This window comes from Ammospiza nelsoni, chromosome 7 (assembly GCF_027579445.1).
Source record: "Ammospiza nelsoni isolate bAmmNel1 chromosome 7, bAmmNel1.pri, whole genome shotgun sequence".
In the NCBI taxonomy this organism is placed as follows: Eukaryota; Metazoa; Chordata; class Aves; order Passeriformes; family Passerellidae; genus Ammospiza; species Ammospiza nelsoni.
This window is the reverse complement of record NC_080639.1, coordinates 24,159,027-24,173,019: the sequence shown is the minus strand read 5'-3', so window position 1 is coordinate 24,173,019 and position 13,993 is coordinate 24,159,027. Positions and strand designations below refer to the sequence as shown.

Sequence of the window (13,993 nt, the reverse complement as noted above, 5' to 3'; positions counted from 1 at the left end):
GCAGGGTCCCCTTCCCCATCCCCTGCACCTTCAGCATGAGCTTTGTGCTCAAGGGAGGGTGGGGACCCCCATGCATCAGGGTACCCAAGGGCAAGGCTAGCTGCACAGCTCTGCTGGGATGCACCATGGGCAGCCAGACTCTCCTGCCCTTTTTCCCCTGGCCAAAGCCTGTGATCCTGGGTGTTCTTACCCAATGGTGTCGGTTCACAGGAGACCCAATGCAGAACAGACCCTGGAGCATCCCTGGTTTAAGGTGAGCCTGGGCTCAGAACTAAGAGGCCATGGGATTCCCTGAGCCTGCTGCAGGCTCCAAGGGACACCGTTCTTCCCTCACCCCACAGACACTGGCAAAAGGAAAGGTCATCAGCACCGACCACCTCAAGCTCTTCATCTCCCGTCGGAAATGGCAGGTGAAGGCAGGGGCTGGGGAGGCAGGGAGGGGGCAGGTGGGACTGTGTCTTGGGCAGGATGGGGGGATGTGTAATGGCAGGATGATGCCATGCCACGCACCTGAGCCTGACCCAGCCCTCTCTGCTGGCTGCAGCGCTCACAGATCAGCTACAAGTGCAACATGGTGCTGCGGCCGATCCCAGAGCTGCTGGAGGACACGTCCAACCACCTCTCCATCGCTGTGCCCCGGCATCTCAAGGAGTCACCAGCGCTGTCATCCTCCTCAGACTCAGATGACCTGGATGAGCTGCCCTTCATCCCCATGCCACACCAGGTGGAGTTCTCTGGCTCCCGCATGTCCCTCAATGAGATCCCCACAGACGATGAGACCATTGGGACATCCGAAGGGCTGCTGCCGGAGGGGGATGCCTCTGCCATGGAGTGGCAGAGCCAGGGCACAGGGAAGCCTGGGGTGGCCCTAGGGAAGCGGCCAAGGAGTGCTGGGCCACGACGACCATGTGCAGAGGTGGAGGCAGCTGGTTCCTCTGATGAGGAAGCCGCCGAAGCCCAGAAGCGGCCGGAGTATCCTCGCAAAGCCATGAGGAAGGGCTCCAGCCTGGAGTCCCCAGGGAGTGCCCGTCGGGGAGAGCTGAAGAGGGGCAGCTCTGCTGACAGCGCCCTGCTGCTTCAACAGCTCCCAGGGACTGAGGAGGGGGCTGTGGCAGCCCGGGACCCTCGTGGGGCCCTAGCCAAGGCAGCCTCCATGGAGTTGCCAAGGAGAAAGATGGTCTGGGGGGAGGATGATCATGCCCAGCGCCTGGAGCTGATGCGCCAGCGGCTGCTGCGGGGAAGCTCTGGGGACAGCAAGGTCAGTGGCCTGCGGGGTCCCCTCCTGGAGACCCTGGGGGTCAGCCCTGATAAGAAAGTCTCACGGTCAGCCCGCCTGGAGCCTCCAGCAGTGCCACGGCTGGTGCGGGCAGCCTCCAGCGAAGCCACCTCGCCGCGCCTCCTCCCCGCTGAGTGCCGGCTGCAGAAGAGCAGCTCCTTCAGCCACGGGGATGCCGAGCCTGTCGTCCGGCACCGACGTTCTGGTGCACCCCTGGAGATCCCAGTGGCCTGCCTGGAGGCCCAACGGCTCAAGGAGTCCCCCTCTCTCTCTGCCCTCTCTGATGCTCGGCCCACAGCGTCACCAGACACCCCAAGCACACCAACACCCCCTCCAGCAGAGATCGCTGCTCCCCAGGCCGGCCCTGCAAAGGCCGCCTCAGGGAGGAGGCGCATCCCTGAGGAACATGGCCCACCTGGGGCCAGCAAGGCTGCCACCACCACAGGGAAGAAGCCCACGGACAGGGGACAGGAGGACAAGACACCCACCAAGGCTGCTGGAGCCAGTGGGGAGGGGGCTGCCAGGACAGGAGCTCCCACCCCACCAAAGTCCACAACCCCTGTTCCCCTAACCCACATAAAATCTTCCTATGCTAAGATGATGCAAGTCATGGGAGGTATTCAAGGTGAGGAGACAGCCACAGAGGAGCTCCCACCAACCACCAACGAGCCTCCACCAACCATCAAGGAGACCCCACCAGCCAGCCCTGCAAAGCCCCCTACACCAGCACCAGCAGCAAGGAGGGAGGTGAAACCCACCGGCTCCTCCAGCTCCTTGGTCATCCAGGACATCGATTCGGAGGAGGTCTTTGAGGCCAAGTTCAAGCGGAGCCGCGAATCATCCCTCACCCGGGGGCTGAAGCGCCTCACCCGCTCCCGCTCCGAGGACCGGCACCTGGCCGGCCCCCCAGCCTCTGACGAGGGCATCTACCGTCCTACACCAGCCGGCGTGCCCCTGGAGCTGCGCAGGGAGCGGCCCACCGGGCTGGCAGCCAAGTCCAAGTCGGTGCAGGACCTGCATGAGGTGGAGAAGGACGGGGGCTTCTTTCGGAGGATGTCCATACTCCTCAAGCGGACCCCGCCGGCTGAGAGGAAGAAGAGCATGGGGGAGGACGGAGGCACTGAGACCCCCCCACCTGGTGGGCGCCGCTTCTCCTGGAGCATGGCTCTGGCCAGCTCCAGGGAGCGGAGGGACTCAGAGAGCCTCAAGTCAGAGCCGGGGGGTGGTGGGGAGAGCGAGTCACCGGCGGTGGCCGTGCGGAGGAAGATCAGTGCCACCATGGAGCGGGTCTCGGCGCGGCTCCGCAGCGTGTCGGATGAACGGCCGGAGGGCGAGGGCTCCCGGCAGCTCCGTCGCGCCAGCTCCGAGGGTGAGAGCTTGCGGCCGGGGCCTGCCCCTGCCCCGGCGCCCTCCTCCGAGTCCCTGCGCTCCGAGGCCAGCACCGGCTCCGCTGCCTCTGTCAAAGGTGAGCGATGAGGGCGATCCCGCGGGGCTCTCCTGCGGGCAGCCCACGGCTCAGTCGCTGTGGGTACGGCAGGCGTGGCCGCCCTGGCCTGGCCCCGCTCTCACCTGCCCTGGGTGCCCACAGGTGGGGGTGACACTCAGAAGAGGTCCCGCTGGGAGCGCTGGGGGCTCTCCCGGGGCAAGAAGGAGAAGATGGCCTCACAGCCCAGCATCCCCTCCAGCCTTCTGCGGGAGGAGGGACTCGCCGCCGGCCGGCCACACACACCCAGTGAATCGGGTAGGTGCAGCCCCAGGACGGGATGGCGGGTGTGTATCCCCACCCCAGCCTAACCCCCTACTCTGCTTTCCAGATTTCCCCCCTATTTTCCACATCAAGCTGAAGGACCAGGTGCTGCTGGAGGGCGAGGCACTGACCCTCTGCTGCCTTCCTGCTGGCAGCCCAACCCCACGGATCCTCTGGATGAAAGGTGGGGCGCTGCCCGCACTGCCTCGGTGGGTGGGCTCTGACAGACACCGTATCATCCCACTCCTCTTCTCCCCCTACAGACAAGAGGTCCCTGCAGCCCGACAGTGGGCTGAACGTCGTCTCCTGCAAGGACGGACGTCAGATGCTCACCATTGCTAAGGTCTCCAGGAAGGATGCAGGGCTGTACGAGTGTGCAGCTGCCAACATCCTGGGCACAGCCATCAGCTCCTGCACGCTGGCTGTGGCACGTAAGGAGGCTGGGGGTCCTCGGGAGACAGGAAGGGCACAAGTCGGGCACATGGCTGGGGATCAGTTGGTGCAGGTCACTAGAGTACTGCTCTCTTGGGGCGTGCAAGAGACTGGAGCTTTTGAAATAGGACAGGCTGGTTTTACATGAGTGTTTCCAACGTCTCTGAACCCATGTGTTGTTATGCCCTCTCACTGCAGCAGCTCTGCTCTGCCCCTGACTGGACAGCCAGCCCACCCTGTGTGTACCCTTGCAGGGCTCCCTGGGCGGCCAGGCACCCCGGAGATCCCCCAGAAGTACAAGAACACGGTGCTGGTGCTCTGGAAGCCTGCTGAGAGCAAAGCCCCCTGCACCTACACACTGGAGCGCAGACTGGAAGGTATGTGGGGCTGCCTCCCATCCCCTGGGAGCCACAGCCAGGAATATGGGCTCACGGAGGGGCACCTAGGAAAAAAGTGCCCAATATCCTCGCTGTCCCCTGTGGCTTGGCCAAATCAACGGCAGGGGACAGTGGGCTGCCCCTGTCCCTGGTCTGCCCTCCCCTTATCTTACTTCTGCTTTGGCAGGGGAGCACGAGTGGAAGATTGTCAGCACTGGTATCACTGACTGCTACTTCAATGTGACTGAGCTGCCTCCAGGGAGCACTGCCAAGTTTCGTGTGGCCTGTGTCAACAAGGCTGGGCAGGGACCCTACAGCAACCCCTCAGTAAAGGTGCATCTTGAGGCAGCAGGTGAGCAAGCCCTGTCCCATGGGCGTGGGGTGGCTATGGGGCTGCTTGTGGCCTCTGGGGTGCTTTGGGGATCCTTGAGTCCCATGGCATCTTCCCCTCAGGGCTCTGGGAAATGAGGTGCCACTTACAGCCCACTCCTAGCTTACCCCCACCTGGCTCACACCTCCCTTTGCTCCCTGTAGATGCCGGAGCTGCCCCAGCCAAGGATGTTTCTGTCCCCATTCCTGAGAAGGTGGCTTCCAGCCGGTCAACCCAGACACCCGAGAAGCACGTGGAGCCTGTGGCTGCAGGGGCCCCTCCCACCACACCGCCACGCAAGCACAAGGGAGTGGTACAGAAGGCAGCTGCAGCAGAACAGGAGGGTGCCCCCACAGGGGTCCTTCCACCTCCTGCCCCCCATGAAGAGGGAGTGCCACCAGATCTTGAGCTTCCACCCAACATCACTGTCTATGTGCCTCCTGAGCTGATGTTCACCCCTCCTCGGACTGCTGCCTCTCCCCATACAGACACCCCCACTCCGGGCTCCCCTGCACCCCCCATGGACACTTCCCCCCCGCCCCAGGCTCCGTCTCCTTCCAAGACCCCCGCCGTTTCCCCAGTGTCAACCACGCCCAGCTCAGCCCCCACACCATCTCCCATCCCCAACACCACGCCTTCACGGAAGATGCCTCCCTACATGGTAACCTCCTTCATCTCCATGCCCCCCACATCACCCCCTGCGCAGGAGGCCACCACCACTCCCCCACCCTCCAAGGAGCCCCCAGCTGCTAGTGGGGTCCCAGGGGCAAAAGACAGCACATCACTGCGGCAGGGTGTCCCCCAGAAGCCATACACCTTCTTGGATGAGAAAGCACGGTGAGTAGCGGTAGGACAAGATGCTCTGCCAGGGGTGTTCTTGCAGCACCCCACACCAGGGATGCTGAATCCTGCCCTGTGCCGCAGAGGCCGTTTCGGGGTGATCCGGCTCTGCAAGGAGAATGCCACAGGGAAGCACTTCATGGCCAAGATTGTGCCCTACGAGGCGGAGCGGAAGCAGAGCGTGCTGCAGGAGTATGAGATCCTCAAGGCGCTGCACCATGAGCGCATCATGGCCCTGCACGAGGCGTACATCACCCCCCGCTACCTGGTGCTCATCTGCGAGAACTGTGCTGGCAAGGAGATCCTCTACAGCATTGTGGACAGGTACAGGGGGGCACAGGGCCACTGGGGACAGTGGCTGGTATGGGGCTACCTGCTGATGGCACCTGCCTCCAGGTTCCGCTACTCGGAGGATGATGTGGTGAGCTACGTACTGCAGCTGCTGCAGGGCCTCGAGTACCTGCACGGCCGCCGCATTGTGCACCTCGACATCAAGCCAGACAACATTATCGTCTCAGGCTCAAATGCCCTCAAGATCATCGATTTTGGCAGTGCCCAGACCTACAACCCACTTGTGCTGCGGCAGCTGGGGCGGCGTGCTGGCACCCTGGAGTACATGTGTGAGTGGGGCACCACGGGTGTAGTGGCCTGGAGGACAGGGACAGAACTGGGGCATGCTTATTGCCAAAGGGGTGCATGTATGCCTATGCTCTGGGGGACTTGGGAATGGGGAGGAACTGTGTCCTTGGGGGTGGTGGGAGGCCTTTGGGGTGCTGGGTGTGTCTGTGAATTTCTTTAGCATCGCTGGGGTCAGTGGGAGAATCTGGGTGCTGTGGGGCAGTTGGGGTATCCTTGGAGGCTGACTGGGCTCTGTCAGGGTGCTGCAGTGTCGGGAGGGTGTTGGAGGGTGCAGTAGTGGAGTGCTGTGGCTGCTGGGGGTGCTTGGCTGTATGGGTGTTGGGAATGCTGTGGGTGTTTGGGATCCTGGGGATCTGGGACTTCTGTAAGTGCTGGGGATACTGTGGATGCTATGTGTGCTGGGATGCTGGGGCCGGTGTCTCTGTGTATATGACAGACCTGCTCCCCTGCCCACAGCGCCAGAGGTGGTGAAGGGAGACCCGGTGGGCTCTGCAGCAGATGTCTGGGGTGTTGGCGTCCTCACCTACATCATGTAAGACAAAGGGTCAGGGGGATGAGAACATTGAAGTGTAGTCAGCCCCACCCAGGGCTCGGCACCACAGAGGACACCAAGCTAACGGAGGGCTGAGGGATGCTGTTATCCACTAGACCCTTCCCAGCTGGACATGGGGAGATGAAGACACCCTGGGTAGCTGTGGCTTTTCAAACCAGGGATGGGGGGGAAGTGGGACAGCAAGTACCCTCCCATCGCTGTCCCCCCAGCCCATCACCCCCTCCATCACCACAGGCTCAGCGGGCGGTCCCCATTCTTTGAACTGGACCCCATAGAGACGGAGAACCGCATCCTGGCAGGGCGCTTTGATGCCTTCAAGCTGTACCCCAACGTCTCGCAGACTGCTGCCCTCTTCATCCGCAAGGTCCTCACTGTCCACCCCTGGTGAGTGCCCAGCCCAGCCAGGGAGGACACATGGCACAGGACTGTGTGTGTGACTGAGCCAGCCCCTGCCACATGGGACCCCTCCAGATATCCTCAGTGGGAGCCTGGAGTCCATCACTGCTCTTGGAGAGGGCTGGGACCCCCGGGTTTTGCAGGGCAAGGGTGGTGGCTGGCTTTGGGGGGTGGAGAAGCAGAGGGCACCCCTGGCAGTCCCTGATGCAGAGCTGGCTCTGCCCCAGGAGCCGCCCCACGGTGAAGGACTGCTTCGCCAATGCCTGGCTCCAGGACGCCTACCTGATGAAGCTGCGCCGCCAGACCCTGACTTTCACCACCAACCGCCTCAAGGAATTCCTGGTGGATCACCAGAGGCGCCGCGGCGAAGCCGTCACAAAGCACAAGGTCTTACTGCGCTCCTACCAGGGCGGCCAGCCACCAGGGCCACAGTAACTGCTGCCCTGGCCGCGGCCACCAGGGGCCGGGGAGCCAGAGGAACATTCCATGGGCCGCAGTACGGGGCGGCTGAGGAGGAGCCGGGACGCGCCAGTATGAGTCCATGGACCTCACGTGCTGCTGTCAGGGGTGATGGTGGCCAGCGGCGTCATTTTGGCAGTGCTGATGAAGAGGAGGCGCTGCCGCAGCCAGACCAGCAGTGGGGTCCGGCAGTGGGAGGGTGGTGGGAAGCCTTGCTGCAAGGAACAGAGAATGTGGCAGAGGGTCGGGGGAAGAATGGGATGCAGATAGAGAGGCACGGGAAGCCCCGGGTGGGAGGGGAAGAGCTGCCAGTTTGCTAGCCAGCCCTGGCCACATGGGTCCCATCAGCCGTGTGCCTTACACTGCAGCCCGCAGCTGTCCCTGGCCACGGTGTGCCAGTCCTCGTGCTCCCCCTGGTTTGCACACCAGCACCAGAAGACGGAGGTTGCTCCAGCGGTTCCTGCAGAGAGGGGCTTGCTCACAATCCCCTGCCAGCCAGCACAGCCCCAGTCCTTACAGCTGGGAGGGGGGGCTGCCAGCCCCCCACCTTCTGCTCCTCCCAGCCCTGGTCCTGGCAAGTGGGTTTGTGGCTCCAGGACCGATGCCGGTGCCTTCCCTGGGGCTGTCGGCTGTGCTCCATGCCAGGGTGGGGGACTGGCAGGCCCTCCCTCTTTGCAGGGGGGCACCCAGGTGCCATGCACATCTCCTGTGTCTGCTCAGGCCCACGCTGCTCGTGCTCTGCCCACCCAGCTCCAGACCTTGCTCTGTACCCCAGTACCAGCCCACCTGCCTGTCCCAGACCCCTCACCTGACCCCAAGGTGCCTTGCCCTGCCCTGTGCCCTCTCCTCAGCCCTCCCTGGCCGGTGGCACGATGTGGGGTGCCCTGAGCAGGGGCACAGGAACAGCGGCTGGGCACTCACCTTCCTCATGCTGCTGTAGTGATAGGGCTTTATTTATTGATTTTGGGGAGAAGGCGTCTGCTCATTCCAGTCCCCATTCCTGTCCCCTCCTCTCTGCCGGGCTCTGGAGTTGCCAATGTCCCCATGGTTTGGAGCAAGCAACATGCCAGAGCAGCAATAAAGACTCTGAGCAGCCCCTCCAGTTTCAGTGCCTTCCTGGGAGGGAATGAGTGTGAAGTGCAGGCCCTGGTATCTCGGGAGGGTCCATGCCCCAAAACCTAAGGACCTGAGTCCAGAAAGGATTCCATTGAGGCTGGACTTCCATGTTGGAAACCTGGTGAAAAAGAGAAGCTGTGAAGCACTGGGGCGAGCACAACGGGGCTGATTCACATGGCCCTCACGTCATGGAGTGAATATACGGAGTGCCAGAGGCCCCGATGGTGGCTGGGACAGCGGGACAGCAGGGCAGGGCTCCTGCTGCGGGCACGGCAGGTGCCGCTGAGGGACCTGATGCCTGGCTATAAATATCCGCTACCCATAAGAGGCCGTGCCGTGCCGGCAGGGACCGCTCCGGTTACAGCCCGCTGTCCCCCCAGCCCCTCGGTGCTGTGCCGGCCTCGGCGGGCAGGGGCACACGCGTACCGCCCGGTGCCTGCGGGCAGTCACATGCTCCCGACACACACACACACACACACACACACACACACACACACACACACACACACACACACACACACACACACACACGTGGCTGCAGACCTGTGCCTGCCGCACGCCTGTGTCCAAGGGCGTGTCAGAGCTCGTGGTGTCCCCGCAGGTCGCGCCGAAGCGCTGGGGCACACACACAGCCGCAGCACCTGCCCTGCACCCTCACGCTGCCCTGCACAGCCGCACACGGCCACAGCCGCTACCCGCACACCCGAATGGATCATGGCACCCCGCACTGAGCATGGCCCCCGCACTGACCATGGCCCTCGCACTGACCACCGCCCCCGCACTGACCATCATCCCCACACTGACCATGGCCCCTCACTGACCACCATCCCCACACTGACCACGGCCCCTCACTGACCATCGCCCCCGCCCGGCACAGCCGCCCCGCAGGCCCCGGCGCCTCACAGCGAGCGCGGCCGCCCCCTGGCGGCGGGCGGGCGGCGGCGCAGGGCCCGGCGCGGCGCTGACGTGTCCCAGCCACGTGCGCGGAAGTGGCGGCGGGGCCGGGCCGGGCCGGGCCGCGGGGCTCGGTGGTGGAGCTGGGGCTCCGTGCGGAACCGCCGGAGCGGAGCGGAGCCGCGATGCCGCTCAAGGCCGTCATCCTCATCGGGGGCCCGCAGAAGGGTAAGTGCGCCGGGCCCGCGGGGTGCCCCGCCGGCGCAGTGCCCGGCCGACCCCGCTGTGCTCCGCAGGGACCCGGTTCCGGCCGCTGTCCTTCGAGGTGCCCAAGCCGCTGTTCCCCGTGGCCGGAGTGCCCATGGTGCAGCACCACATCGAGGCCTGCGCCAAGGTACGGAACTCGGGGGCTGGGACTGTAGAACCAAGAGAGAAGTGCCATTCCTTTCCTTTCTGATCCCTTCCTCCGTCCCTCCCCAGGTGCCCGGCATGAAGGAGATCCTGCTCATGGGCTTCTACCAGCCCAACGAGGCCCTCAGCCGCTTTCTCGTATCGGCGCAGCAGGAGTTCAAGGTTCCCATCAGGTGGGCAGGAGCTCTCTCACCCCTGGGGCACCCACGGTGGCACAGCCTGGCTCAGCCCTCACCTGCTTGCCCCAGCCTGGCAGCCCCCAGTCAGCGCTTTGGCGTTGGTCAGGTGGGCTCTGTCCCACCGTGGATGAGCACAGCCTGACTCCCCCATTAGTTCCACCACCTTTGCCTTGTTCCCTGCCCTGAATGGTTCCTGCTCCAGAGATGCCTCTCTAGCACAGCTCTAAGCTGCCAGAGTCTCCTTCTGTGCAATGCCTGCATGAAACCCATCACTGGATGGCAGGATTATGTCTCTCCAATCCTTCCCAGCCCTGCTGCTGGTTGGTACCACTAGACACCTGCTTCCCTAAGCCCTCCCTTTTTCCTGCTTGGCTTGTAGGTATCTGCAGGAGTACGCAGCCCTGGGCACAGGTGGTGGCATCTATCACTTCAGAGACCAGATCCTGTCAGGTGGTGCTGAGGCCTTCTTTGTCCTCAACGCAGACGTGTGCTCAGAGTTCCCCTTACAGGAGATGCTGGAGTTTCGGCAGCAGCATGGGGACATGCACAGCTTTGTCATTCTGGGTACCACAGTGAGTGGCAGTGCTGGGGAGCAGAAGAGCTGCAGTGCTCTGCCGTGGGCTTAGAAGCCAGCAGCTCCTGTGGTGGGTGGGTCCCAGAGGTCTGGGTTTCATCTGCTCTGCCTCCCTGTGCCTCCTGCTCCACCACTGCTAACACTGTCCTTGTTTCCTAGGCCAACAGGACACAGGCACTGAATTATGGCTGTATTGTGGCAAATGCAAGCACACAGGAGGTACTGGAGGGCCTTGGGGAGTGGAGCTCAGTGTGGGTGGCAGGTGCTGTGTCTGTGGTGCCACAGAGGGTGTGGTGCCAGATGGAGGGGCTGCACCCTGGGATTCATGTCTCTTCCCTCCCCTCCAGGTTCAGCACTATGTGGAGAAGCCCAGCACGTTTGTCAGTGAGATTATTAACTGTGGCATCTACCTCTTCACACCTGCAATCTTCCAGCACATTGGTGAAGTCTTCCAGAGGAACCAACAGGAGCTAGCACTGTGAGTGCCTCACCCTGCTCTGTGTCCCTCCCACCCCCTGCTTCCTGGGGCTGCAGCAGCACGCTCATCCTCCATACTTTCTCTATCTTTTCTCCTCCTCTGCCATCACTCACTTGTTTCCTGGTCCTGCACCAGCTGTCCTTACCTTGGGTAAGTCTCCCTCTGTGTCTGCACTCGCTGCTCTCTGGGCTGGATTGATCCTAGTGGTAATGCATGCTTTCCCTCCCTTCTCTAGGCTGCTGTTTCCTCTGCTCTGCTCCTGGTCAGCTTGAGACTTTCCCTCTCCCTTCGTCTCTTCCCACCCCATTCTCATTCAGCTCTAGACTAGAGGCTGAGCAATCCTTTCACCTGGGAATGCTCTCCTCCCCTCTCCAGCTCTTTGCACCAGCCAGCCTGTCACCTCACCCCTCTGCCACCACCCAAGTTAAAATCCAGCTGTGCAGGCTCTGGACTGGGGACAGGATCATACACCCACCTGGACTAGGTGGGGCTCTTGCACCATCAGCTTCTGGCTCAGAGCTTATTTTGGCTGTCCCTCTGCTGCTCTGGGGCTCAGTGGGGCTGTCCCAACCCAGCCTGGCAGCCGGCCTTCTCCCCACTTTCGAGAAGAAGCACGTGGCTAGGTGGGAATCTGGGATTGTCAGAGTCCCTGAATTTGGGGAGGGTAGGTCTGCTGGGGTCCTTGGGTGAGGCCATGGCTGGGGTGAGTGTCTAACATGGCTTTTGCTTCCAGAGAGGAAAATTCCAATGGCTGGCAGCGTGCAGAAGTGATCCGACTAGAGCAGGACGTTTTCACTGCCCTGGCTGGGAGTGGCAAACTCTATGTCTACAAAACTGATGGCTTCTGGAGCCAGATCAAGTCAGCTGGGTAAGTGCTGGAGCTGCTGTAGCAGGAGCATTGAGTGATCTGTACCAGAGCTGGGAGTGCAGGGTGCTCAGGCAGAGCCGTGGGGGCGGGTGGGTGGTGCTGATTTTGGATCCTCCTCTGCCCTGGTAGCACCAGAGTGACAATAACAATCTTCTGCTTTTCCTCCTCCAGCTCTGCTATCTATGCCAGCCGCCTTTACCTGAACCAGTACAGCAAAAGCCACCCAGAGAGACTGGCCCAGAACAAACCTGGAGGCCCTGTCATCCGAGGTACCATTCTGACACACTAACACTTTTGGGGCTGCCTGGGGAGGCAGTGGGACCCACGAGTGGGACCTCCCTTTATCTGAGAGGCAGGGGCTCCTGTGGGCTGCCTCCCCTGAATCCACTGCCTTGTGTTGCAGGGAACGTGTACATCCACCCGACAGCCTCCATCGACAGCACTGCAGTGGTGAGTGCAGGCTGGGGGGACCCTGGGGCTGGGACAGGCTCAGGGGTGCCAAGGGCATCACTGTGCTTGTCCTCATCACCTGCCTCTGTCCTCACAGCTGGGCCCCAACGTCTCCATAGGGGAGGGTGTGACGGTGGGCGCCGGGGTGCGCGTGCGAGAGTCCATCGTCCTGCACGGCGCCTCGCTCCATGTAAGTGGGGTTTGCCTGAGGGAGTCGGTGCTGACCCCCTCCCCGTGCAGGGAGCCAGCAGCACCCTGCATTCCCCTCTCCTTCACCGCAGGACCACACCTGTGTCCTGAATACCATTGTGGGCTGGGACAGCACGATTGGGCGCTGGGCGCGGGTGGAGGGGACGCCCAGCGACCCCAACCCCAACGATCCCTATGCCAAGATCGACAGCGAGACCCTGTTCCGGGACGGGCGCCTCACGCCGTCCATCACAATCCTGGGTATGTTGCTGCTGTGCGGAATCACCCTGGGCCTGCTCACCGAGGCAGCTGCTCCCTTCCAGCTAAAGCCTTTGCCTTCCCCTCCCAGGCTGCAGTGTCACCATCCCGGCTGAGGTCGTTATTCTCAACTCCATTGTCCTTCCTCACAAGGAGCTGAGCCGAAGCTACAAAAACCAGATTATCCTGTGAGTCATGGGCAGCACCAGCCCCCTACTCCCTGCTGTGCCCCACAACAAGAGCCTGCACTGAGGCCTCACATCCTGGGAGGTTCTCAGCACCCCCAGAAGGGTAGGTGCAGGCCAGGAGCCCTGCAAGTGCCTGACTACTGCTCCAGACAGACATTAAAGCTGATGAGCATCAGCCTTGCATGCTGCTTCTCTTGCAGCCCAGGGACCAGCCCTGGGCCAGGGTGAAGGCTTTAGGGACAGTACGTTGCCCTGGTACAAGCCTGTGTGTGTATGCAGGGAGTACTTGCTGCCTGCAGTGTCTTGGGTCCAACTTTGTGTATTTCTCCACCAAAGGGCACTACCAGCACCACCATGCCACTCCTCACCAGGCTATCCCTACACTATTTGCTGTCTGCAACTCCCTGGAAGGTCTTGGCCCATCTCTAAGACCTGGGAGCTTTGAATGTGCCTGTCATGTGTAGGCAGCTCACCCCACAGTAACAGATTGAGGCTCACGATTTCAGCATGATTGCAACAGCCTGAGCTGGGCTCCTGCCTGTTGCTGGGAAAACAGCAGTGCCAGGCTGTCCTAAGGGCACTGGCACATACACATGAGGGCTGGGTCGGACTGGGGGCCTGCTGGCCCTGGGGGGAGCTGCAAGAACACCCCCTTCCCCCAGTACCACCTCTGCCCCCTGGGCTCAGTGCGTGCCAGGAGAGCTGCCAGCCCTACCAAGCCTGCTCTTGTCAGGCTGAGACCTGTGCCTGCTGCCTAGGCAGGGTTCAGAGTGAGGGCAGCAAGCCCCTGCTACCCTGGTGGGCCAACAGCCTCCTTCACACCAGCATGGCTGGAGCTTGGGGGGGCTCACTGCATATCTCCCCTTGTCACTAGCCACATCCTCTGGGCACCAGAGCAATCAACTTACATATGAGCAAGTGGCACAGATTTAGAACTCAACTTGCCTCAAAAACCTGATTTTATGGAAGGCAGTTTCCTCCTGAGCCTGGCATAGATTGTCTACAGTAACCAATGCTGCCCTTTGTCCTTTTACCTCCCTGGTTTTGAACTCTGTGCTAAAGCCCTGCACTCCACCAAGGGCCCCATCATCATGCCTCTCATTTTCAGCAAGGCACTGTATTAGGTATTCTCCATCCATCCAGTACCATCCCAGTTTGATGGATTTGGAGTAAATCCTTGCTCCTAGCCCTGTGCCTTCCTGTGCCAGTTCTCCTGTTGTCCTGGGCAGGGATTAGCTGTTTCCTTTGCTTTAATAACATTAAACTCCTTCAGTTTTGCCTCTGCCTTGGATGTGTTAA

General features: G+C 61.9%; 2 protein-coding genes across 2 annotated transcripts in view; both read left to right on the top strand.

Annotated features, from left to right (window-relative positions):
- SPEG (striated muscle enriched protein kinase) overlaps positions 1-8,191 on the top strand; it is a 38,199-nt gene extending 30,008 nt beyond the window's left edge. The window contains exons 28-41 of the mRNA XM_059475907.1: positions 211-253; positions 342-410; positions 545-2,741; positions 2,865-3,017; positions 3,091-3,207; positions 3,287-3,454; positions 3,710-3,832; positions 4,020-4,184; positions 4,367-5,039; positions 5,127-5,366; positions 5,439-5,662; positions 6,138-6,213; positions 6,469-6,618; positions 6,858-8,191. Of these exons, the coding sequence (XP_059331890.1) occupies positions 211-253; positions 342-410; positions 545-2,741; positions 2,865-3,017; positions 3,091-3,207; positions 3,287-3,454; positions 3,710-3,832; positions 4,020-4,184; positions 4,367-5,039; positions 5,127-5,366; positions 5,439-5,662; positions 6,138-6,213; positions 6,469-6,618; positions 6,858-7,065 (4,606 nt within the window). The 3' untranslated portion in view covers positions 7,066-8,191. The remainder of the gene's footprint in view (positions 1-210; positions 254-341; positions 411-544; positions 2,742-2,864; positions 3,018-3,090; positions 3,208-3,286; positions 3,455-3,709; positions 3,833-4,019; positions 4,185-4,366; positions 5,040-5,126; positions 5,367-5,438; positions 5,663-6,137; positions 6,214-6,468; positions 6,619-6,857) is intronic.
- Positions 8,192-9,214: 1,023 nt separating this feature from the next.
- Positions 9,215-13,979, top strand: GMPPA (GDP-mannose pyrophosphorylase A). Its single transcript, XM_059476448.1, has 12 exons — positions 9,215-9,327; positions 9,396-9,493; positions 9,580-9,683; positions 10,069-10,261; positions 10,423-10,482; positions 10,611-10,741; positions 11,475-11,609; positions 11,781-11,878; positions 12,013-12,059; positions 12,157-12,249; positions 12,341-12,509; positions 12,598-13,979. The coding sequence occupies exons 1-12, from the start codon at positions 9,285-9,287 to the stop codon at positions 12,696-12,698; spliced, it is 1,272 nt and encodes a 423-aa protein (XP_059332431.1). The 5' UTR covers positions 9,215-9,284; the 3' UTR covers positions 12,699-13,979.
- The last annotated feature ends 14 nt before the right edge of the window (positions 13,980-13,993 follow it).